This window comes from Cyrtonyx montezumae, unplaced genomic scaffold, assembly GCF_038088225.1.
Source record: "Cyrtonyx montezumae isolate F1298 unplaced genomic scaffold, pur_monq_1.0 scaffold_36, whole genome shotgun sequence".
NCBI lineage: Eukaryota > Metazoa > Chordata > Aves > Galliformes > Odontophoridae > Cyrtonyx > Cyrtonyx montezumae.
The window spans coordinates 2132571-2158120 of NW_027072041.1; the positions used below are offsets into that span (position 1 = coordinate 2132571).

The window sequence follows — 25550 nt, forward strand, 5'->3', positions numbered from 1 at the left end:
TTCAGCAACTCAGAATCAATAGCCAACAGAAATATTGCTCAGTAATAGAGAAAAGGAAGATGAATTTCATTATATTAACACGTACATAATAGTAAGTTCTACGTTAAAACAGAGTAAAAAAGTCTGTATATGACAAAGTTGTATTTTAACTTGCTAAATCTGAATACTGTTTGGAGCCAAAACAAGCTGAAGGTGGAAACCCGAAAGGAAGCTGCTGTTCAACTTCTGCATCCCTGCTTCCCTGAGAATAAGCAGTTTTAAAAGCTTGATGTGACTGGAAATACAAATACAGACAGAATACTTCAAATTCTTACCGTATGAAGAGTGGTTTCCACAGATTTCATTTGATTAATAATCAATTCTTTGTCTCTATTGTAAGAAAAATAAAATAAAAAAAGAGTAGTTAATGAAACTGACGCTGATGTGTAGATTCGTTTTCTGCTACTTTATAACAAAAATGTCTAGAAAAATATTTTTTACATCGTACAAACTATTATATTAGTCTCTCTCCTCCTTTTAACTTTGATACAAACCTTACAAAAATAGTTCATGGATCAATATCCAACACATTTCTATATGGAATATGCCTATACTGTATGCAAGGCATTTATTTATATATTATTCATTTATATACCTTTAAATATGTATTTTACATACCGTATTTATAGAAATATCAATTAATATTCATTGTGCTGTTGGAGAGGAAATCTGCAACCCTGGAAAAAAAGGGCATGTTGAAGGACTCCAGGCTCTAGTGGGATGAGATTACGTTCTTATACTGGAGAATACTGTCAGATTACATTTTTCATCAAGTACTCTTGTAGACAAGAAAAACCTGTTCATCCCTTTACACATTCCACTAATCTTTTCTAGTCTAGTCAAAGATACTACCTTTAAGAAACAGAAGTTCAGGTAATGAAATATATCTCATGCCTTTTTGTAGACTGGGGCTTAGGTAAGAAAGATGGTTTTTAATAGTTACACTGACAAAATAAACTTTATCTCACCTAATGTACTTAGAAAAACATAGTTGCAGTTCCATAATATTAAGGAGAATGGGCCACAGTGTCCAACAAAACACAAAAAGAAATCAAATAGAATTTACACCAAATAAGTTAATACCCTACTATTCCAGGACAGTCTTGTCAGCTAAGTGAGTATTTTGCAGTAACTCTTGGGAGTTCCTGAAGCTGAAATCAAAACCACGATGCTGTTCTGCCTAGAATTATGACTGCTTCCTCATTTTACTGACTCATACTATCCTAAACAGCAAAAATAATAAGGCATCCACAGAAATAACACTGGTTATTACAATCTCAGTAAAGCTGTCACACAGATTTTTGCCTTTTCAAGATCTTACCTTTCTTCAGATTGGATATACAAAGACATGCTGGTTCTTATAAATTTGCCTCACTTGTGTAGTGGTGCTTTGTCTGGGTAAAATCACTTCTAGAAAGCCAGTCCAACAGAATTAGTGTTTAAGCTAGTTAATGATATGGAAGTCAAACTATTCCTTGCACATTCTCAGGTGTTCACTGTTTTGTGAAGAAAATCCCTAAAACTGCCATTGATTTACTATTTTACTTCTTTGGAATAGTTAAACAACATTTTTAAGTAAAACTCTGATAATATTTGTTTACATCGTTTAGAAAAAAGTTGAATAAAATAAGTATTTTTGCTACCCTCCATGACAGAATCAAAATGTCATTCATATATTTTTCAGTGCCTACAAGTGTAATGGAAACTGGAATTGGACCACAGAACTTGCATTTAGGGTTACTGTATTTAAATGTAATTCTGTCATGGTTTTATGATTTTTTGGTATTGACCACATCATAACATCATGTAGTGCATTTAGAGTTAAAGAGTTAATGCTCCAGCTCCATGGATCATCAATAGTTCCAGGTATACCTGTCTCAGAAGAGAAGAAGAACTACATTCGCCAAAGGACTGTGTGATGCTTTGCATTTTAAGTGTTTCTGTTCAGAGGGAAAGATAAAAACTGTCTGCAGTCACGGGACACTCTCTTTCCTTTGGGATGGACTCAGCAGTGGGTGCTCGCTGCCGTCCGCCTTCAGCGTTAGCGTAAGGCCTTCGGTTTATCGGACACTCTCTCTTGCTCATTTTATTTGATTTATTTTATTTGATAAAAAAAAAAAGCTACTGTATTTCTGTTGGGCTTGATGCTTTTAGGCTCTCTTTTTATTAATTGCTACTTCCTACTCCATAAACAGAATTTGCAGCCACCACTGCAAGAAAACCAAAGAAAGCATTCTCAGAATGAGCTAGTCATCTTCCTACCCCTTATGGCTGTATAAATAAATAAGAAAAAAGTTGAAAGACACCCAGGAACATGGAAATAGTGATGTATTGCTTACAGACAATCAGGTTCTAGAAAATATATTAAAGAAAGATTTTTCTGGACCAACGTGAAGTCTTTTTCATCTCTTCTGGTGGTATGTTCCAAAGTTAAAAAAAAAAAAAAACAATTAATGGCATGGGGACATTTTTGTATTTTATAACATAAAACTACTATATACAGAGATACACAGAGCTGTTGAAACTGGTACAGAGGAGGGCCGCTAAAATGATCAGAGGGCTGAAGCACCTTCCCTATGAGGAAAGGTTGAGAGAACTGGGCTTGTTCAGCTTCGAGAAAAAAAGGCTCCAGGGACACCTCATTGTGGCCTTTCAATACTTGAAGGGAGCATATAAACAGGAGGGGGAACAATTGTTTACAGGGGTTGATAGTGATACGACAAGGGGGAATGGTTTTAAACAAAGACAGGAGATTTAGGTTAGATGTTAGGAGGAAGTTTTTCACTCAGGCAGTGGTGACACACTGGAACAGGTTGCCCAGAGAGGTTGTGGATGCCCCGTCCTTGGAGGCATTCAAGGCAAGGTTGGATAGGGCTCTGGGCAGCCTGCTCTAATGGTTGGCAACCCTCCACATGGCAGAGGGGTTGAAACTACATATCTTTGAGGTCCTTTTCAACCCAGGCCATTCTATGATTCTGTGAAATAAAATACTTTCTAAATTGGCTTTATGTTCAAAAAAATTACTGAATTTAAGAAATGCCACAGGGAATGTGCTATACTAGAGCAAGTAAGATAGGTTGTGGCAGGTGAAAATGGTTTGAGTTTTCAATACCAAATCCTTCTTCAAGTCTAATCTACTTTAATAGACTCATACTAAATATCACCCAGAATTTTCATTAGCTTGTTGAGTATTTCACCAAAAAACATAGCAATTACAAGATTTTATTCACACATAAAACACTTCAACCTTCTAAGCTATTGTTTTTAAGAGGTCAAATACTTACATCTTGGGTAAAATGAGAAATTTAAAAAATTTAAATATTATCTTCTTATCTGATTATGTGACTCTAGGAGGTTAGTAATAATCATATTAATATAAATGGTCAGTCCCTTCGCATTCCTTCTACTCTGTTGTAATATAAAAAGGCACAGGTTTTACATCTTAATCCAAAACTCCATGAAATTAGCTGAAAGATCTGCCCTGTTCCACAGATATGATCAGGCCCAAAATGGATTTCAGTTCCTTTGACAGCTAAGACCTGACACCTAGTTGATGCTTTTGTATGTATTATAAGTTAATTGTATCACTCTATAAAAAGCTGATCTGAAAATGCAGAGAACTAGCAGTCACTTCCTAATTAAACGATGTGGTAGGGCTCTACCAAAGAGACACTGTCAAATCAGTAACATCATTGGCAACCCCAAGTGCCCATGCTACTCCAGGACTTAGAAATCAGAATACTTTTATGAGCTCACTACAGAAAACATAAATCTAGCATGTTGAACTAATAGTTCTCTCTTTAGAAAACTATCACTGAATTTCAAAGAAAGACAGATGTACTTTTGTTTTCCAGCATTACATTAGCCAGAGTTAAAACCCTCTGCATGAAAGTAAAAATTGATCTTTTGTCTGTTTTAAGTGATCTCCCCAAGGTCCCAGCACTCACTTCGCTGCCATGCAGAGGGCACTCTCTGCATCATGGATGCTCTCTCTCAGTCGACGCTTGTCCTGCTCCAGCTGGGTAAGAAGTCTATTGAGCTGACGCAGAGATTGATCTTTTCTTCTCAGCTCCATCTTTGCCTCGGAGAGTCTCTGCAAGCAGACAGAAAGCAGAGTTACTTGTCAGGCCAAATAATTAACTTCAATTTATGCCATAGGCTATTAAACAAAGTGGAAAACAGACTGACTGTGAAGTATATGTGGACCACCAGATACTAAGATTTTACAGATTCTATAGTAAAAACATTGCTAGCTCACAGCATCCCAAATTTTAGTGCATTGTCTGTGTACAAATGTATTTCATACAATAATTTGTTGATCAAATGGGTACATATATTATGCTACAAGTATTGTATTTACAAATACCAGATCTATACAGAGTGGAAAGAATCCAGAGCACTGCATTAAAAAAACAGAATATTCACAAATCTGAATTTAAAGCAAACGTTGAATAGAAGAATTCACAAAAATGCCATTTTGATTTATTTCATTTAAATATTCTACATGATTTAGATAATTCAAAGTTCTCTGTTAGTGCACAGTGTACAGTTTTCCAGCAGTTCTTAAGACAAAATCACTTCTTTATGGTACATTTCTTGTTTAATGTGAGTTTTCCAAATGCAAAATATTGTTTGTTGTTGTTTTGGTTGTTGTTTTCCTTTTTTTTTTCCTCTCTGGCTTAGAATTAACATAATGTGTTTTAAATCAATTCAGATTAATCCAACAGATGACAAATAGCACACAGAACTAATTAATACAGAGCCTGGCTAGTTGCAACTTATTTCAGCTAGGATAAATCAATGCGTTTTGAGACAGCAGTATTAATAACATGATTTTGTATTTTGCTAAATGTCATCGTTTATATATAGTGGTTTACTGGTTTTTTGTTGTTTTTTTTTAGAAAGAAACTACGAGAGCTGCTCTGAAAGTAATGCCTCCTATTTTATTACATTGTCCCACAATATCAGAGGCAGATGATGATACAGCAGTAGAAGTTGAACCTTCCCACCAATATTCTATTACATTTTGCAGTCACATTGCAGATGGCAGCAGGGGAGACAGCCTGATAAAATGGTATCTCACATGGAAGTGCATACAAAGCAAAGGTGTGCCACTGAATTTCTTCATGACAAAAAAATGGCACTCACTGACATTCATCAACACATGTGAACATTTATGGAGACCAAACAGTGGATGTAAGCACAGTAAAGCAGTGGGTGGGGTGTTTCAGCAGTGGTAAAAAAAACAAACATGGAAGACAGGCTGTATTCAGGACAGCCATGCATAGCCTGGAATGAAGAGAATCTCAATTGTCTTATCCACATGAATCAATGGATTATGAACAGGGAACTGCACACAGAGCTAAATACCAGCTTTAATGCATTGAAAGCAAAGGTAGCAACACTGGAATATCACAAAGTTTGCTCCATGTGGGTCCCACTAATGCTCACACAGGAACACAAAGAACACCATATGCAAGTTTGTCAGAATCTACTGAATCAATACAGTGCTGAAGGTGACAAGTTTTCTCAATCATAATGTCAGTAGTGAGACAAGATGCGGTTTAATCACTATGAGCTGGCAAAACAGCCGGCCATGTAGTGGTAACACATGAATTCCCCAACAAAGAAAAAGTTTGAGAAAGTCCTTGGTGGGTAAGGTGATGTGTACTGTCTTTTGGAATAGGAAAAGTATGAGCTTTCTGGATTTCCTGAAACCTGGACAAACTATTAACTTATTAAATTATTATGACTGCTATTGATGCTGGCTAATTTGAATGCTTGATCTCCCAGAAACAGACCAGAGAAGACAATCTTTCTCTTGCAACACGATAACGCAAGGCCCCATATCAGTTTGAAGATTGTGGGCACATTGCCACTCTTGGCTGGACTCTCCCACTACACACACCACATAATCTAGATGTGCTGCCTTCTGACTTCCATCTATTTGGGATGATACAAGATGGACAGAATAGCCAATGTTTTGCTACCAGTAACACCAACATAGAAGCTTTGAAACTTCACCTTTGCTGGTGCAGATTTTTATATGAATGGTATGCAAGCTCTAGGTCATTGCTGGTGAAAATGCATAGCTAATGGAGGTGACTGTTGAAAAACAGTGTTTTGTAGATGAGAATTCACTCTGTCAAACATCACTGTTGAGCTGTTTGTATCTGTTGTAGTTCCTATGGAAATAAATAGGAGACATTACTTTTGGAGATACCTGAGTAGAATAGGGGCCTCTAAACATTTGTTTAAGAATGCAAGATTCCTCACAGGTTCTAAAGAATTACAGAAAAATAGAAGAACCTGCGTAATTGCAATACTGAGTTCTTGCACCTTGCTTCCCAAATTTAAGGATATGTTTTCTGCTGAAGTTTTAAGAACACACTGCATAATTTGTACTCAAGGGTATTTGATTTGGACTGTTGAACACTGAAAATATGCTGGGAGTAAGTATGAAGAGAAGTATATAAAAAAGGCTGATAAAAAATTTGTGGGATGCTGATGTATTATTTGAAAAAGCTTCAGATCTAGCCAAGAAAATGTGTGAGCCAAAAAAATATAGCACTAAATAGTATAATCCTGAAAAGCAAACTGAAATCTATGAATTAATATATATATATGGGTTTTTTTTTCAAACATTTCTTACGATAATAAAAAGAACCTGATATTTTAACAGTATAGTACAAAGTATGATACCGCTACCACAATCCTCTCTTTAGCAATTTATAAAACCCAGGCTGAGACTGATATCAATCACTGATGTGAGAAAACTCCAATCAGGAATTTAAGAAATTCTAAAGCATGGAGATGTCTTCCTCAAGTTAATGCTGGTTGAATGCGTCTACTATGCTTCTTACTTCACTGATTTTGACTAAATATGCTATTTTTCATCAAAAAAAAAAAAAAAAAAAAAAAGATGAGCACACAGATCTCATACTTCCATTGTATTATTAGCATAAACATATCCAAAACCATAAACACTTCCAGAAACAATACTCTGATGCTCCCACTGACTATGAAAGCCTTGTCTGAATGTTTGAATATAGAATTTTAGAATAGTACCTTCTCCCATTTATTGTGCTTACTGTTGGTTTATTTTTAGGGAAAATCAGCATTGAAGAAATACAGCTATGAATGCAGACTCATGTCCCTCCTACTCATATTCCCATTTTTTGACCAACAAGCATAGAACATCTCTGGTACAAAAGCCCCACTTTCCCAGACAGAGCCTGGTTCCAAGATTCTAGTGATCTAAATGATTGAAAAAATACAGGCTAATAAGAGAGGATGTATATTAATTTTAGTTATTCTCCTACAGCTACTGAAGAGTGGGCTGTTCCAGCACACAGCTTACATCGCTGACCACAGAAAGAGACTTACTATGTTTTTCAGTACTTTTCAGCTTGTGTGAGCTGCTAACAAACACTGCTTACCAATTCCAAACACAAGATTATTAATGAAGCAATAATATGAAGCACAACTCTTGTGAAGCATGGACGAGCTGATGACAAAGTTGTTCAGAAATTATTAAATCAAAAATCTTACTGTTTATTTTGATAACTTTCAACATTATTTGGAGAAATATCCAAAGGATTCCAATTCTACCTGTCTTTGATACTGCAATATGAAAGCAAAGCGTAGACAGAACAGTTCCCTGAAAACAATTCCAGTATTCACTTGAAGCTCCTTGATACTGTGAGTAAAGTCACAATTGCTCATAACAATTGCTGAAATACAGAATGGAATGTTCTCAAGTAACGGCTTCTAAGCCTCCCTTTTTTTCCTTCTTCAGATTGATCTAATTAAAACCCTTGATAAACTTTATGGACTCTAATATTTCCAGCTGAGTGACTGAAACCAAGAGGGTGTGCCTCAAGGCAGCAAGGCAACAATGATAAGCAGCAGGTTAGCCACTAATTTCTCAGCCAGGGTAGATTGTGAAAGTGCGATGTTCTGATATCCAAGAAAGTGTTCAGGAGAGAATAGGATAAATCAAGTTTAATAACTCTGCTCCTAATTGTTCCCTCAATGCTCCACTCTAATTACTTGGAGAACTCTCCTGACTGTCACCTGATATTAAGTTGTTGGAGGCTGAGTGTGGAGCAGTGAGATAATCAATAAACATTTAGTGGGGAGAAGAATGAAGATCCCGTTAAGCAGTGGGAACCAGCAGCACCCAAAGCCCTTCTGCTCATGAGAAAACCTATGGGAGAGACATAGTGATTGCAAAGCAATAATCCGAAGCACTGTTTTTAGTACGTGAGGCCTTTAGGCAACAGTACATTTGAGAAAAAAAGGTTAACACGGTCACCCTAATTACAGCCCATTTTCACATACTTCATATATAAGCGAAGACAAGCCAATTAGGTAGAAAGGAAGATAAGGGAAGTTTTATTTGTATACTAATTAAACCCCTGATGAAATTAAAGGAAAAACATACAGCTCTGTAATTGTGTCTGAGAAAGGTCACTTCAGGTTCAGTTATCAGAAAAGCACAGCCTTGAGATATTTCACTTAATCCACAATATAGCCCTTATTTTGCTCCCCAGGTTTTAGTATTTACAAAAATAAGAAAATTTCAAAACCTGATAGTGCATTTATCTTGAAATGTTTTCTTTGGACAATTACAATTGTTAGAAAGTTAAGGCTGAATATGATAACAAGGACGGAGGTTTTAAAAACCTACTTTAAAAACCTACTGTGCACGTAGTTTTGTGAAGATGCTGAGCTTTCACTTTCAAGCATAAGCGATTCCAAACCAACTTAGAAGACAAACTCCAATTCACCTCCAATTTACTGACATTTCATAAAATGTCTGTTACTCATAGCTCAGATGTTTAGACATTCAGGTGCTCATTCAGATATCACTGCATTTCCTTTACAGCCCAACTCAGCTCTAATATATATCAGTTGATCCTTCTGGAAATATATAATATTTGAGTTTCTTTTTCTCCATAAACAGAGAATGTAAAAAACACTTGTTGATGAGAACAGCAAATAACTGGTAGCAGTGAAGAAAAATCTCATAGGGTGGAGCTGGAACTTCCACAAATAATTTTAATAATCTTTGGCTTTTCTTCAAAACCGGTTACAAAAAGAAATGAGTGCTTAACACTGTCATTCTTTACAAAAACAAACAAATACCCACAAACCTCTATTCTAGAGTTAACAGACAGACAATTTTTCCATTGGAATGATAACAGCCATACAGCTTAAATTCATGCAAATTTTATGTGACATATTTACACCGAGCATATTTTCCAAGACCAAATGTTAAGTATATTAGATTTAAATTGCACAGACACAACACAGCACTACAAGATATGAAAATATACTCCAGTATATATGTTATGAACTGATTTGTGAAACGAAAGATTTTCTCTTCAGGATAAAATTTTCTATGTTTTTTGTTCGTTTGTTTGTTTTTAATCTAGATACAATATACTATTTTCTTAAAGACTTGTACATCGAATATCCTTTGTAAAACAGACCTATATGCATAATAAATAATGGTCCACAGAAAAAGAACACAAAGTTAAGCCAGCATCCATTTGCCTACTAGTATAAATATACTTTAGCACTACCCTATTTTTCATAAAACGTAAGTCATACAAAGCATAACTTCTGACTGTCATGTTTTACCCCTCATTTCTACAGCAAATCAATCATCTCTTTTTCAAATGCAGAAGTTAAAACTGAGTTTACACTTTGTGAATGAGAAAGAGTAGGCTGGTAAAAGCACATGGGAAAAAATACAAACACAGCCTTACTGATAAGAAGGCATGAATATAGCATCTGAAAATGAACTCTGAAAAAATAAATATTTGTCCTCTCATTTTTTCAATTTGCACTTGGATATAAAACGTTTAACAGAATGCATCATGACTACACAAGCATTGACTTTTCTGGAGTCCAAAATGCTTATTTAATGTCTGATCCAGAAATGAAACTATAAGGGAGTACAAGAATCTTCCTACCATGGAAAAGATTTGGCATCTACAGGACATATCTTCCTATCACAATGTACAGAAATAACAGAGCCGATCAGAAAACTGATTGCTATACTAAGTTTGAGTACCCATGTTTTGGTTTTTTTTTGTTTTTTTTTTTTTCTGTCTGTGATTTTTTGCATCTGCTTTCAGTTCTTTAGTTGCTTTTTGAACATTAGTGATAAAGAGTAATCAAACTGACACAGTATGGGTTGGATAAACAGACAAATGGGTCAAAAAAATGTCTGAATGTCTGGGTCCAGAGTATGATGATCATTGGAATGATTTTGGAGGTCAGGAATTAGCAGCGTACCCCATGGATTACTACTGAATCCAGTCATGTTTAATATCTTAATAATTACATGGTGCAATATGTAATATCTACATAATTACATGGTTACGGGGTGCGCATTCAGCGCGTCTGTAGAAGACACAAGACTGAAAGGAACAACTGATACACCAATGTTTCATGCTCTCACACAGAAGGACCTCAATACACTGGAGAAATTGGCTGACACAAATACAGTGAAGTTCAGCAAGGTACCACAGGAAACTGAACTATCCTGGAGTCAGGCACCAGAACAGGCTGGGGCCACCAAGCTGAACATGAGTCAGTGAGGGGCCCTTGCTGCTGACAATGCTACTGACACCCATGGTGATCCTCTCTTCTCGGCACTGTCAAGATCATACCTGGAGTTCTGTGCTCCTCAGTACAAAAGAGAGAAGAAATTTCCAGAGAAAGTCCACAAAAATGATGAATGGACTGGAGATTCTTAATTACAAGGAAAGACAGAGAGATCTGGGACAGTTCAGCTTTCAGTGCTACCAAAAGCAAGAGTGGATTGGTACATTTAAGTGTTAAAAAGAGCAGAAAAGGATTTAAGAAGGATAGGAGGAAGGAAGTTGGAGAAGAGAGAGAAGGAGAGGGAGAGAGAGGGAGAGAGAAAGAAAGAGAGAAAGAGAGAAAGAGAGAAAGAGAGAAAGAGAGAAAGAGAGAAAGAAAGAGAGAAAGAAAGAAAGAAAGAGAGAAAGAGAGAAAGAGAGAAAGAGAGAAAGAGAGAAAGAAAGAAAGAAAGAAAGAAAGAAAGAAAGAAAGAAAGAAAGAAAGAAAGAAAGAAAGAAAGAAAGAAAGAAAGAAAGAAAGAAAGAAAGAAAGAAAGAAAGAAAGAAAGAAAGAAAGAAAGAAAGAAAGAAAGAAAGAAAGAAAGAAAGAAAGAAGTAGAAAGAAAGAAAGAAAAAGTAGAAAGAAGTAAAAATATGCAAGGACTGTCTACTTCCATCTTCCAAAAACTTCCCAAGAGATCAGGGTAAGAAGTAACTCAAAGTAAAAGTCAGAAAAGTAAAAAAATAAAAGATGGAAGCATACAAAAATTTCTAGCCTGGAGAGGTACAAATATTAGTGTGTGGCAAAAGATCAATATGCCATTCTCTAACAGAAAGTTTAACCTAGCCTAACTTGGCTTTATACTGGCATTGGATGGATACATTACTGACTCAAAATAAATGTTTTTAAGTGTCTTTCTTTCAGTGCATTGTTTTGTTTTACACATTCTACTAATACAATCAGTCACTATTCTAACTATTATATGATACTTTTTGTTCTCTGTATCTTATTTTATTTATGAGAATGTCTTACTGTTCTGTAACAGATAAGAAGACATCTTTAGGAATAACTCTATATGTTTTTTTTTTAACCCACTATAAGCAAATATTATTACATAGTTATGACTTTTGGAGAACAATATCCCTTTCAAGAAAAAATTGAGAACTATTTTTATATGTCTATCTTTTGTTCGACACAGGAATTGCAATCTCCACTATTCCTTTGGCTTATAGTCACGCAAGAGCAATCTGGGTCATTTTTTTTTTTTTTCAAATAGGCAGTCCATTCAAGATGCCTAGTGGGTCTTCCTAACGCAGTGGATATCACTCTGCTTATGACCATTCTTGCAAATTCAGTGCCTGTTGGCAAATAAAATCTTCAGGGTAGTCTGTGTCTCCTCAAAGTCTACAGATAACCTAGAGAAATCTGGGATCTTTGGAAAATCAAAACACAAAATGGACAAATGTAACAAAACTTACATCAGTGCCCAGTGTCAAACATTTTTTCGGTGTGCATAACTGCCAGACAAACCAAATAACATTAATTCAAACAACCTAGCTGAAGCTCGAATCAAAACGAAATTTCTATCAAAACCGCTGTTTAATTAAAATATTTGGAAAAAAAAGTCTGTAGCAAATGAAAAAGAATACATGAAAAAGAACAGATAAGACATTTAGAAATACAAAGGTTGATCTGAAAGTAATGCCTCCTATTTTATTATGTTAGTTCACCTGATCAGAGGAGGATGTTGGTGGCATGGCAGTAGAGGCTGAACCTTCCTGCCAATATTCCATTACATTATATTGCTGTGTGGCAGATGGTAAAAGAGGGGAAGTTTGACAAGATGGCATCTGATATAGAATGAAGGTGTAGCATAGTAGATGCTCACATTCTGAAACTCAATCTCATTACCTAGGTATGTCTAGGCCGTAGTCCACTTACTAACTGAAGCACAGCTCAGACGTCTGAGCAGGTTAAGTTAGCAAAAGCACAGTACTTGAAATAGCTCAGGATGGATACTGTATCTCAAAGTGTAAGTAAGGTCTAATATTTCTGTGCTAGAATGCAGACATTTCTCAAGAGAGTATCTTTTCTGATCATTTTACAATTGCATTAGCTCAAAATGTTTAGCACAGCATGACTGAAAATGTTTTTTGAAGTCAGTGAGCTGTATATGCATTAAAGTTATCATGAATTAAAAGAGCTTATTAATTTAAATACCACAGCTATTCCTGAATAATTTCACATAATGACACTTATTCCAGAAGTGTATGCTCAGAAGTTACTCAGTTTCAAAGTAAATGAAACTAAATAAAACTTCAGAAGTTTTTATATGAATAAATTGCAGAAGTCAAAATGGCCATACATAGAATCACTGAATGGTTCAGATTGTAAGGGACTGAGCTAGATTTTCATTGGTTGTTCATACTAGCAAGCAGAAGCACCAGTTTTAAAATGTGTTAAGCTTGTTACAGTAATGCATTTGAAAAAAATCTAAGCTGGAAAACCATCTCAAACGAGGGACAACCTTTTGAATATCAATATTCACTTAGCAAGCCAGACATAACCTAATCCAATCAAAGATAACAATGAAATTCCACTTATAAACGTTTTGGAAAATGCTAATATGCAAATCAAAATTTATGCACATGACAATTCACAATTTCATTTTGTCTTCTGAGCTAAGTGAATTATGTTATTGTTAGTAGAAAGCTGCAGAGCAAGATTATAGCATCTCAACACAACCTAATCAAAGACACCTGTAGAAAAGCTTCAGCTTAACCAATCCAAGTCCATGTGATTTTTTTTAATGGATGTTAGGTGACTATGAATTTTTGGAATTACTTGGTTGATGATATGACTACATGATACTACATGATCATTCATTCCTCATTCACCTCTGACACGCTGCCTCCCCACTGGCAACTGATTCACTTGCACAATTTGAACAACTTTCTACGTTTTTGTTTCTGTTTTTACATTCTAGAAAGCTGGGTAAATAAAATGTTTGTTGTTTTTGTTTGTTTTTTATTTTTGTTTTAAGAAAACAATGTTTTTCCATTGCTAGATATAGCCCTGCAGCAGCAGCAGCAACTTCTCTTTGTTTTAGCAATATCAAGCTTAAGCATGTGTATCACAGAAAAGACAATCCTATTTTGTCCGACTGTTACACTTTTTACTCTGATAGAACATAAGTCTTATCATTCCTACAATGTAAGATTTTTAGAAGATGGTACATACTTGATTCTGTAAAAGAGGACTTCCCATAACTTTCTCTCATGTCCCTGTATACAAGTATGTATCTTTACATATGAAACTGTCATGCACCTCTTCAGCACTGCACACTACTTTGTACAAGCAACCGCAACATGAGCTAATTGTGCACGTTTCCACACAGTTTGGGATATAGGGTACAAATGACCCTTATCCTTTATCTTTATTATGGTTTTAAAATTCTACTGTATCAAATGTACCTACACAGAAATACCTAGTTGGATATCTGTGGTGACACAAAGTACTCCATCAACTTCTTGAACATGTGAACAATCAATCAATCTCTCTCTATTAAGTCCTACCAGTCTTATTAAATCTTCTGTTACTAGTGACATTTCCTCAAGTCCAGGAACAAAATATTTGGGGTTCTCAAAAACAACTATTATTCCATTGGATCTCTGGTTTTTAATTTGTTTGCAATATTTCTAAATCATATCAACTACCTAATAATCCAGGAGCAAGAAGAAACAAAATTAACAAAACAATAATCAGTGACAAAGGAATACTGCCTACAATTTAAATAATCACAATTACATTCCAATTGTTTATTTAAAAGGGAATATCATTTGAAATCGGTAGGAATGTGGACACAGGTTAAGAAGGTACTGGGGAAAGACAAAATCACACAGCATTCTGCTTCAGACCTATGTGAAGAAACAAGTATTACAGAACATCAGGTCTACCGCAGTCTTCATTTCAGACATTGGTTCAAAATTGGGAATCCCAAAAATGTTGATAATAAGAAATCATCCTAACAGAGCTTAATGTTTAGTTCTAAGTAGGAAATCACACTTCCTGTGATAAATTCAACACACTGGATGTTGTCTCTGTTAAACTACTTTACTTTTCCTTCTACAAGAGGCTGCTACCAATTCCACCAGATGGTGACGTATTAGCATGGGCTATCACAGTAGGCACTTACTGACAACACCAAGTACACCGATTTACATCAGCTGAAATTTTGATATCGTATCAGTAAGAACTTTCCTTTCTCTTTAAGTAATGGATTTGACTTGAAACAAACAAAAAACCATAGCACTAACATCAAGGCAGACTTAGGCAGATGTAGCAGTTTACATTCAAACACTGCATTCTCTTTCAGTAGAAGAGTTCTGACCATGACGCACATTTGTTTTTGAGTATATGTGTTGCCAGAAACTGTTCCAAATGCTGTTAGTATATGCATATTTAATTTCAATATTATGCCAACCACATCATACTATATGAAGTATCTGCAGGAGGAAAATTATGATTCACTGTATCCCTTTTACTCTTTAAACATCAATAAAATAAGAATGAATTTACAAATATATCATTTCATTCTAAAAGGTTGCTCCTTCATTTAAAACTGGAAAATAGTCCTCTCCACAGAAAGAACAGACAGAGTAAAGTGGAACTAACACAAAAAGCAACTTCTAAATTGTTCTTCTGAGAAAGCATGGAAGATATATTATGTCCCAATATCCAACAGGAAGATCAAAGTGCTATAAGGGCATATTGATCGGGTGTCTCCCTTCCCTCTGGATATGCTTTGTGTCATACCAAGTGCCAACAGAACATAAACTGTAAATGAGGAATACATTTTTCTGAATATGGTGTTCATAAATCCTGATGCAGACATGGCTAACACTGACAGCAATAATTCACTACAACTATTAAATTGAATCACTAGTCACATTCTTCGCTTTTGGTATATTTCATAAATAAGATAAAATGACATCAAAAAAGTACAAAATTTGGAAAAAATTCCAAATTTACTCACCTATCAAAGTAACTCCTGGAACATAATATTGGAATTGAGAAACTGAAATTTTCAGTTTTAAATCACATAACTACTTAATTTATAGTCTACAGATTAAAAAAAAATAAGGTAGGCTTAACTTTGGCTTGAAAGTTTTAAAAATTGCTTAACTAAGGCAGTAATAAGATTCATGCGACAACCTTGAAGAACTTCAGGCTTTTTGCAAACATACACTGTAAACTGCTTTGATATAGTTATGGTTTTACAAGTAGATAAACCAAGAAATTTACACAGTTATCTTCTCAAAAATAGCAAGGGAAATATGACTAAGGTGAAAAAGTAAAAGAATCCAAGAATAAGCCTAGTTAAATAGCAATAAGAAGCAAATGACTACTTGTATGCCAAGAACCTGGGGAGCAGGAAGTAATACACATTGATATATAAATGACTTGCAAAAATTAGGTTTAGAACATAAATATATCTATCTATATATATATATCAAGTACTATTTTAAAGATGTATTGGTTTCCTTTGTAAATCCCAAGATAACAAAGTTACTCTGTAGTTGAGCCAATAAAATAACAGAGATCTCCCAGGAACTGGATTTTATGAAACCTTTCTTTATTCTTCTATGAAAGCTGAAAAACTGTTGAAGGTCTTCAAATAACAGGGATAAGTGTTATGTAGGTACATACACTTAATAACCACAAGCTGTAATTATGTAATAATCCCATTTTTCTTCCAAACTACATGTCAATAAATCTTTCTCACTGTACTATAAATTCCAAGGTCATGGACAGAGGTGTTTATTAGTATAATTGCAATGCAGCGATAAAACCATTAAGCCTTTAGATCCTGAATTATTCCATTTATTTTCCCTACCGTGAAGGAAGGAAAATAGTCCCTGCAGATGGAATACTTGGAAAATGCAGGAAGTTACTTTTAAAACATTTTAAAATACTCTGCTTCATGCAATTACTTTCTTAAAGTTCAGTCGTTTGTTCTTTTTTATTTAAGATTTGACAGAATGTCTGAATTATATTTTTCTAAGTAACTGTAGCAAACAGAACTGAAGACACAGTACTTTCTGAAATGAGCAACATTACTACATGTAAACATATAAATTCTGCATTCTAGATTTTCACTGTGCAGCACTCAGTAAGGAGTTTGACCCCAAGAAAAGAAAGGTCCCAGTCACCTGTTCAGAAATAACTTGTGAACATCTCATTTCATTTGCAGTCCCCATCTCCACATTAGTTGCATTACTCCTAGGCACAATTCTATTTGCCTTGATCCCTTGCTTTACTGGAAGGGGACCCAAGTTTACGATTAGTAAAGTGGCTGTTGAAATCGGAATATCAAATTAGACAACAAAAAATACTGTTTTCCTTTCTACAGAAGGAAAAACCTATTCTTAGTTGGAAATTAACTCCCAATCATTATTAGCTCCTTAAAAATTAACTAAGTGATCATTAGTAAATTAGATCATTAGTTTTTCCTCAGTGTCTACATTACACAGCAATTGTCACAGTGCTGAGAACAGCCACCTGTTATCTTTAAACCTCTGACACACCAAAAAACAAAATATGATACAGATATGCCCTTCTCTTTAATAGAAAAATAATCTTTACACCTGATTAGATTTATCGTAAATGTCACAAACTAGCAATTCTTTTCACTCTTCTCTCACTGTAAAATAGATATAATTTTGGAGATTATTTTCTTTTGAGGTAGCACAGAATTTGTCAGAATTTGCCTCAGTAATTTTCTCAACGGTAACCAATATATCATTCTAAAATAGAACAATTTAAAAAATAACAAAAAATAGAATTCATTTTATATGAAATAAGCATTCAAATTGCAATATGAAGTCTTGAAATTCCTCGAATTACAACAAATTATTTCTGGTATTATCAACTCACAAAACTGGACAAAAGAGGAACTGATGAAACATAAAACCATAATGAAATGGTAGTGTCAGTATCCTCACAAAATAAAACTTCTAACTGAACTATGTTTAACTCAAACACAAATTTTTAACTGTTGTACTGAACTTCATGTTTGGTTACACACATACTACCTCATCACTCCAAACTTTATTCTTTCTCCTGTTCTGCTCAACAGTTACAGAAATCTTAATTCTCATAAAGCTTAATTCAGAAAAGTTAAGGCAGTCTGCCAGCTTCTTACTTGCTCAGTTACTTCACTGACAACTACAGAGCAAGCATGATACTTTTCCAAAGGCCATGTCAGTCCCTCCAGACAACACTGACAAACGCTCTAGATGTAGAAGAAAGTAAAGCTAGTTCAGTGAGGAAATGCAAGGGATCAATATTCATAATGAAGTGATTCCCAAAACGGAAAAATAACAGAGCAGTCCTTGGAGCTGGAACGTTACAAGCTAACCAGAGAAGAAACATGAATAAACATTCTACCAGACTTATTGGAAATGTAGACCAAAAAGCAGACATTAGGCCTCAATACAGTTCATATCATTTTCCTTCTGTGAAGGGAAGCTCTCAGGTTCCATTTAGAACAAGATGCTCTCTATTTGACTCACTTGTTATGTAAAGAAAATGGCTACTAGGAAGATGCATGGGAAGAGTTCTCACATTCCAAAGTTCCATGTACAATGAAGGAAAATTTCCAAACAAGAAAGCACAAAGGACCAGCTGTAGGACAGAATGTCAGATGACCTAACTCCTTTGAAGACTGTTTATCCTAGAAGTTATCAGCAGTGGAAGTTATGTAATGGGGATGGGGAATTAGTAGGCTCATGTATTTTACAGAGTGTTAATGAAAATTGAAATACATGACAAAGCTATTTAACCTGTAATTTGTTATAATAAGAAAACAAACGACCTCTTTTGACTAGAAGAACAGGGCAGATGGCAATGCTAATCTACTCCTAGCTACCTTATAAATTATTTAATGTTCAGAACGCAGTGTTAAACTAAAAAAATAAATAAATAATGAATTATGAGTTTTAGTTTCTAATTCATTCAGAACAGAGCTCACTTGTCTTCAACATGCTAATTTGATTAATTTAGAGTTTCCAGTAAGCTAGATACTAATAATCACTGTTTTCTTTAAAGAATAACAAGGCACAGAAATATGCTTTCTTGATAAAGAAACAACTTTCTGGGAATCGAAAGTACCTGTAAGTGCAGCCGAATCTTAACAGCTTTTAAAATTAAGACAACAGACAAGTTAAAAAAATAAAAAAATCATCAAAAAGCAATTACTCTTTTTACAGTTACTGAAATCTCTGCAGCTCATATCTGAGAAGCAAGAAAATCACTTGGACTAGAGCCGCTGTTCACATCTGCCAGGAGAAAACAAGTAAAGCTTGAGTTGACACTGGCCATTATTGTGTCTGACCACAAAAAAAGGCTTCTTCAAGCACATCAACAGCAAAAGAAGGTCAAAGGAAGAGACTGGACTAATATGAGAAGTAGATGTCACCTAACAAGAAAGAGGGAAGAAAAGGGAGAGGCATTTAATGCCTTTCACCCCGGTAACTGTAACAGTAGATCTTGGTCTGCCTGGACCTCAGAGATGGAGGACCTTGACTTGGGGAGCAGTGACTTTTCGTATGTGGTAACCAAAATTGCAAGGGAACAGCTATATCAGCACCAGAGCAAATGGGATATTTAAAGGTAGTTTAAACACATGAGGGAAACCAACCTTTGTATACAAGTAGATAGTAACAGAACAAGGGAAATGGTTATAAATTAAAGGAAGGGAAATTTGATTATATGTCGGAGAGAAGTTCTTTACTGAGTGGTGAGGTGCTAGGACAAGTTGCCCAAGAGGTTGTGGATGTACTGAACCTGGAGGTGTTTAAGGCCAGATTGAATGGGGCCCTGGGCAATCTGATTTAGCAGTCTCTGGCGGTACGGTAGAAACCTAATGATCCTTGAAGTTTCTTCCAATCCGTGACATTCTATGACTGAGAGTGCTGAAAGAGTTATCCAGCCCCTTCTCAACAATTTACCAAAAGCCTTGGGAGTCTGGGAATGCCCTGCTGACTAAAAGCTAGCCAATGTTATATTAAACTGCAGAACGAACTAGAGAGAAGAACTGGAAAACTGTAGGTCTACTAGTACAAGCTCAGTTCTGCAAAAAGTTATGGAAAACATTATCCCGGGGGATACTGAAAAGCATTGAAAGAACAAAGCTTTTATCAGGCATAGTCAACATGGTTTCATCTGATTCTCCCCTGACGCACGTTTGTGCCATTCCTGTCCTGCTGTCAAGGAAAGCAGTCCTAGTAATTTGACCTCCTTCTACAAGAAGGTCATCCACTTGGTGGATGAAGGGAAGGCAGCAGATATAACCTTTCTGAATTCCAGAAAGGCCTTTAATACTGTCCTTCATAGCACGCTCCTGGTCAAATTTTCCAACTGTAACATAGATAGGTTACAGTTATGCTGGGTGATGAACTTGCTCAACAGTAGAGCTCAAAGGGTCGTAGTGAATGGGCTGGCTGACAAGCATTACCAGTGTTCCTCAGGGCTCAGCTCTAGGACTTGCTCATTATTTTTGTTAATGATCTGAATGGAGGTGTAAAATGCATCCTCAGCAATTTTGCTGATTATACTAAAATGGGAGATGCTGTTGACACCCTGACAGGACAAGAGGCCTTGCAGATTGATGTAGACAGATCATAACACTGGGTGATCAACAATGGCATGAAGTTCAAGGAAGGAAAATGCCAAGTTCTGCACCCGGGATGGAGTAGTGCCAGACAGACAGACTGAGAGATGAGTGGTTCGAGAATAGCTCAGCAGAAAGGGTCTGAGAGTGTTCATGACAGCAGACTTAGCAACAGCCAGTAGCAAACCTAATTTTGGGGTGCATTAGATATAGCACAACCAGCTGGTCACATGCTATATCTAGTGTTGGTGCAGACTCAACTTTAATATCGTGTGCAGTTCTGGTCTCCATGATATAAAAAAAGGTTTTATGCTCCTTGAAAACCTCCAGAGGAGGGCACCAAAGCTGGTACCAGGGCAGGAAAGCAGGTCCAATGCGGGGAGGCTGAGTGCATTTGGGTGACTCAGTCTGGACAAGAGAAGGCTAAGAGGCAATCTCACGGCTCTATGCAGTTCCTGGAAGAAGAAGGAGGAGCCAGGCTGTGCTCCTGGGAAATGGTGGCAGGATGGCAATAGCACAGAGCTGCACGAAGGGAGTGTCAGACTGGGTGTTCTTTATGACAATGGTGTTCGAATATGAGAACAGGCTTCCTAGTGAGGTAACTGATGCCCTGCACTTGCCAGCATTCAAGAGGAATGTGGGTTACACTCTCAGTCATAAGAATGACTGGATGATTAGTGTTGGGAAAGACTTTAAAGATCTTACAGTTCCAACAACCCTGCCATTAGAAGGGCTGCCACTCACCAGCTCAGGCTGCCCTGGGTCCCTTCCAACTCAGACTTGAACACCTCCAGGTATGGAGCATCCACAGCTTCTCTGGACAGCACATGCCTCACCATGCTCTGAGTAAAAAAACTTCCTCCTCACACCTAACCCAAATATCCCCCTCTTTTAAACAATTTCCACTTTACTCATCACTATCTGTCTGCCTTTGGAAAAAGTCTCTCTCTATCTTGTTTATAAGCTCTCCTGAAGTACTGTAATGCTGCAGTGAGGTCTTTTCACAGTCTTCTCCAGGCTCTCAGCCTTTCTTCATAGGAGAGGTGCTCCAGCCCTCTGATTATCCATCTTTGTGTTCTCCTTTGGATCCACTCCAAACAATTCCATGTCCTTCTTGTGCTGGGGGTCCCTGACCTGGATAATATGCTCACTAATATGCTTGAACTTCTGGTTAACCTGGCCAGGTTGGACTACATGATAAAGGAGAAAATATTCACTCTAAGCACTCTAGAAATCCCATTCACCATCAGAAACTAATTTATCTGGATGACTCTGTTCAGCAAGGGATTCTATACCCTCTGAACACAGAATATGGTTAAAATCATTTAAATGAAATAGCTACTAAAAAAAAAAAAAAACACTTCAAACCTTCCCATCAGAAAATGTTCTTCTGTGGTGATATCAAAGTCCTTGGATAAGATTATTTTCTCACGCTATCATCAATCAGCAGCAGCTTCACTAAATTCAGAAGGGTAAATGAAAATAAAATTCAGCCAGGGTAAAATCTTCTTCTAAAACATGTAGTTCAGTTTGAAGGTTGATCAGTTGCAAGGTACATGATTTAATATATAATGCACTCGCAACCTTAAATACACGCAGAGTTATTAATTAAGAATCTACAAGATGTTCTATAAATTAAAGCTTAATATTTCATGGTTTTATTACCTGCATTAATGTCTAAATACAAAAACAATGACTATCAACAGGGAGAAAAACAATCTGACTGGACCTAAGACATGCTTGTATATGGAGTAAAAAACTACGCTTGTTTTAGATGCCTATTTAGCATTTTGTAAGTCTCTCTTGAAAGAAGAGGGAATTGGAGCTAGCAATTTATTTCACCTAATAAAAAAAAGAAGTGGTGTAAGGGAGTTATTTAGTTCCAGCTGACCTTGAAATGTAATTGGCTATCTCAGATGTCTCTATGGTATATGCCATTAAGAAGATAAAAATATACAGGATTAAAATCTGAACCGATAAAGCTAAGAAATTAAGCATTACTCCTTTAATAAGACTACTTTATGAAAGTATATGAATACCAAAATATTTTGTTACTGATTGTGACTGAAGTGAGGATATACTTCATAATAAGGTATGAAATGGAGAAGTGTCAAATATTTCATTTTTTCCTTTTTTACTGCTTTATAAACTATGAATTAAGACTTCAAGGCTACAAATTTTTATATGTGCTTTGTCTAAATTGATGATTATTTCATATATCATATAGGAAAGCATGGTTTGCTATCATATGTTTTCAGAGTAGAACCAGTGTTTTCTATACTTCTGCACTATAAAAAAAATTAAATTGTCAAATTTTACAATTTACAATTGCCAAATTTTACAGGACCAATTTTATAAGCTCTCATTAGTAGAGATAAAATAATTCCTCTTTACTGTAGAATAAGAGCTACAGAAATCTATTTTAAGTCTAAAAATTATCTATTAGCCAAGAGAAGAGGTCTGCCAGTTAAAACATCAGGGCAGAGGCAGAGATTGTTTCTGCCAGTCATGAATAAAACCACAAAGAAAGTGGGACTGCGGTAAACAGTGATAAAAGGCTTATAGACATTTTCTTAAATTAAACAGCAAAGACAAGACGAAACAAACAGTGTGGTACTGCTCTGTCTTGGTTTGGGTCAGGCTATAGTTTATTTTCTTCACTGTAGCTTGTATAGTGATATAGTTTGGATTTGTGACAAGAAAAGTTTCATTACACACTAATGGTTTTTCTGTTGCTGAGAACTGCTTGCATAGTCGGACTCCTGCTTCTCACACGGCTCTGCCAGAAAGGAATACGATGGTGCTCAAGAAGCTGGGAGAAGACAAGATCAGCATAGCTGACTGAAATGATGATATGCTCAGCAAATAAACTGAAGAAAAGTAGGAGGGGACATTGCAAGTTTTGATGTTTGTAGGTAACCAACTATTTTTGATGGAGGCTGCTTTCTGAGAAATGTCTGAGCATCTGTCTGCCAGTGAGAATGAATTCCTCACTTTGCTTTACTGTCATGCATAGCTGCTGCTGTTCATTAAGCTGACTTAATTCACAAATTTTCACACTTTTGCCCTTCCAAGTCTTTTCCCTTTGCTACAGAGGAGTGAGACAGTTGCTGCATAGGACTTAGCAGCCTACTGAGATTAAGCTAAAAAAGGCAAAATAAAAAGAACTGTCAAGAAACACTACATTATTAATTTTTATTGCTATGCTACTATAACTGCTCATTTCCTTTTTTTGATACAGTTACAGGTAAAGGTTCTTACAACTGAAATACAATTTTACGCTAACTAGGCTAGGGATTATGAATGAATTAAGAGACTTATTCTCCAAAGCACCTGTGTAACAGTGCACACAGAATGGTGAATAAACAGGAAGAATTAGAGATCTGTGTGTGCTCATAGGACCATGATCTCACTGAGGTCACACAGATATGGTGGGACTGCTTGCATAACTAGAATGCTGTCATGGACAGCAAGCACCTTTTAGGAAAGACAAATCAACAAACCATGGTGATGGAGTTGCTCTTTTTGTGAGAGTGCAAGTGGAATGTATCAAGCTACGCCGAGGGATGAATGATGAATGAGTGGAGAGCTCAAGGGTAAGAATTAAGGAGCAGACTAACAAGGGTGATGCTGTTCAGGGTGTTTACTACAGCCACCTATTCAGGAAGAGGAAGTTGATGACATCTCTGACAGTTGGCTGGAAGTAGCCTCACGATCACAGGACCTTGTTCTTATGAGGGACTTCAATCATGCCGGTATTTGCTGGAAAAGCAATACTGGCAGGCTGACATAGTCCAGGAGGTTCCTGCATTGCATGGATGATAATCTTCTGAGACAGGTGGTGGAGGAGCCAATAATAAGAGGTGTGTTGTTGGATCTTGCTCTTACTGACAAGAAGGACTGGATAGGAATGTGAAGGGGCAGTCATGGATTCAGTGACCATGAGATCACAGAGTTCAGGATCTTACACAAAAGAAACAAGGCAATAAGTATGAAGACTTTGGTCTTCAAGACTGCCAACTCTGATCTCTTTCAGGACCTACCTGAAGGTATCCAGCAGGTTATAGCACTGGAAGGTAAGAGGATCCAAGAGAGCTGACATTCAAGCACCACTTCTTTTGAACACAAGTGAAATGAAATCAAGTGAAGGTAGCAGAAGACCCACATGGATAAGAAATGAACTCATGGAAAAACACAAATGGACAAAGAAAGTCTTCCAAAGAATGGAAGAAGGAGTCTGGCCACATGTGAGGAATACAGAAACACTGTGAAGGCATGCAGGGACGCAGTGAGGAAGGCTAAGGCATACTTGGAATTAATTCCAGCAAGGAAGGTCAAGGACAACAAGAAAGACTTATTTACCTATGTCAGTAGCAAAAGGAAGACTTGGGGCAATACAGGCCTGAGGAATGAGATAGATAACCTCCCTGGTAACAAGGACACTATGGGGAATTACTGAATGCCTTCTTTTCTTCAGTCTTTAATGCTAAGACTGCCCCTCAAAAATCCTAGACCCTGGTGGTAAGAGAGTGGAACACTTCCATTTAGTGGTGGAGGATCTGATCAGAGGTCATCTTCGCAAACTCGCTGCACACAAACCCATGTGCCTCAAGAGGATGCATCCATGAGTGCTAATGGAGCTGCCAAACCACTCTCTATCATCTTTGAAATGCCATAGAGAACAGGAGAGGTGCCTGAGGACTGGAGGAAAGCAAGTGTCACTCCAAACTTCAAAAAGGGCTTCAAACTTCAAGAAGAAGGACCTGGGAAACTATAGGCCATTCAGCCTCACCTCTGTCCCTTAGAACAACTTATTCTGGATATCATCTCAAAGCAAGTGGAATAAAAGGAAGTTCCCGTAACAATCTCAAAGGTAAGCTTAGGAAGCATAGCACAGATGAGCAAACAGTGAGGTGGACTGAGAACTGGCTGAGTGGCATTGAAAGTTGTAATTAGCAGTGCAGAATCCATTTGGAAGCCTGCAGATAGTGGTGTTCCCCAGCGATTAGTACTAGATCCAGTCTTGTTCAACATCTTCATCAGTGACCTGAATTAAGGGGTAGAGTTCATCCTCATCAAGTTTGCTGATGATACAAAGCTAGGAGAAGTGACTGACATACCAGAAGGCAGTGCTGCTATTCAGCAAGACCTGGACAGACTGGTGAGCAGGGCAGAAAGGAACCTGATTTCAACAAGGAAAAATGTAGAGTCCTAGACACAGGGAGGAAAAACTGCCTGA

At 36.6% G+C, this 25550-nt stretch overlaps 1 protein-coding gene across 1 annotated transcript in view; it reads right to left on the reverse strand.

Moving 5' to 3' along the window:
- CCDC171 (coiled-coil domain containing 171) overlaps positions 1-25550 on the reverse strand; it is a 158379-nt gene that overhangs the window by 54302 nt on the left and 78527 nt on the right. The window contains 2 exon segments of the mRNA XM_065745478.1: positions 315-369; positions 3987-4132. Of these exon segments, the coding sequence (XP_065601550.1) occupies positions 315-369; positions 3987-4132 (201 nt within the window).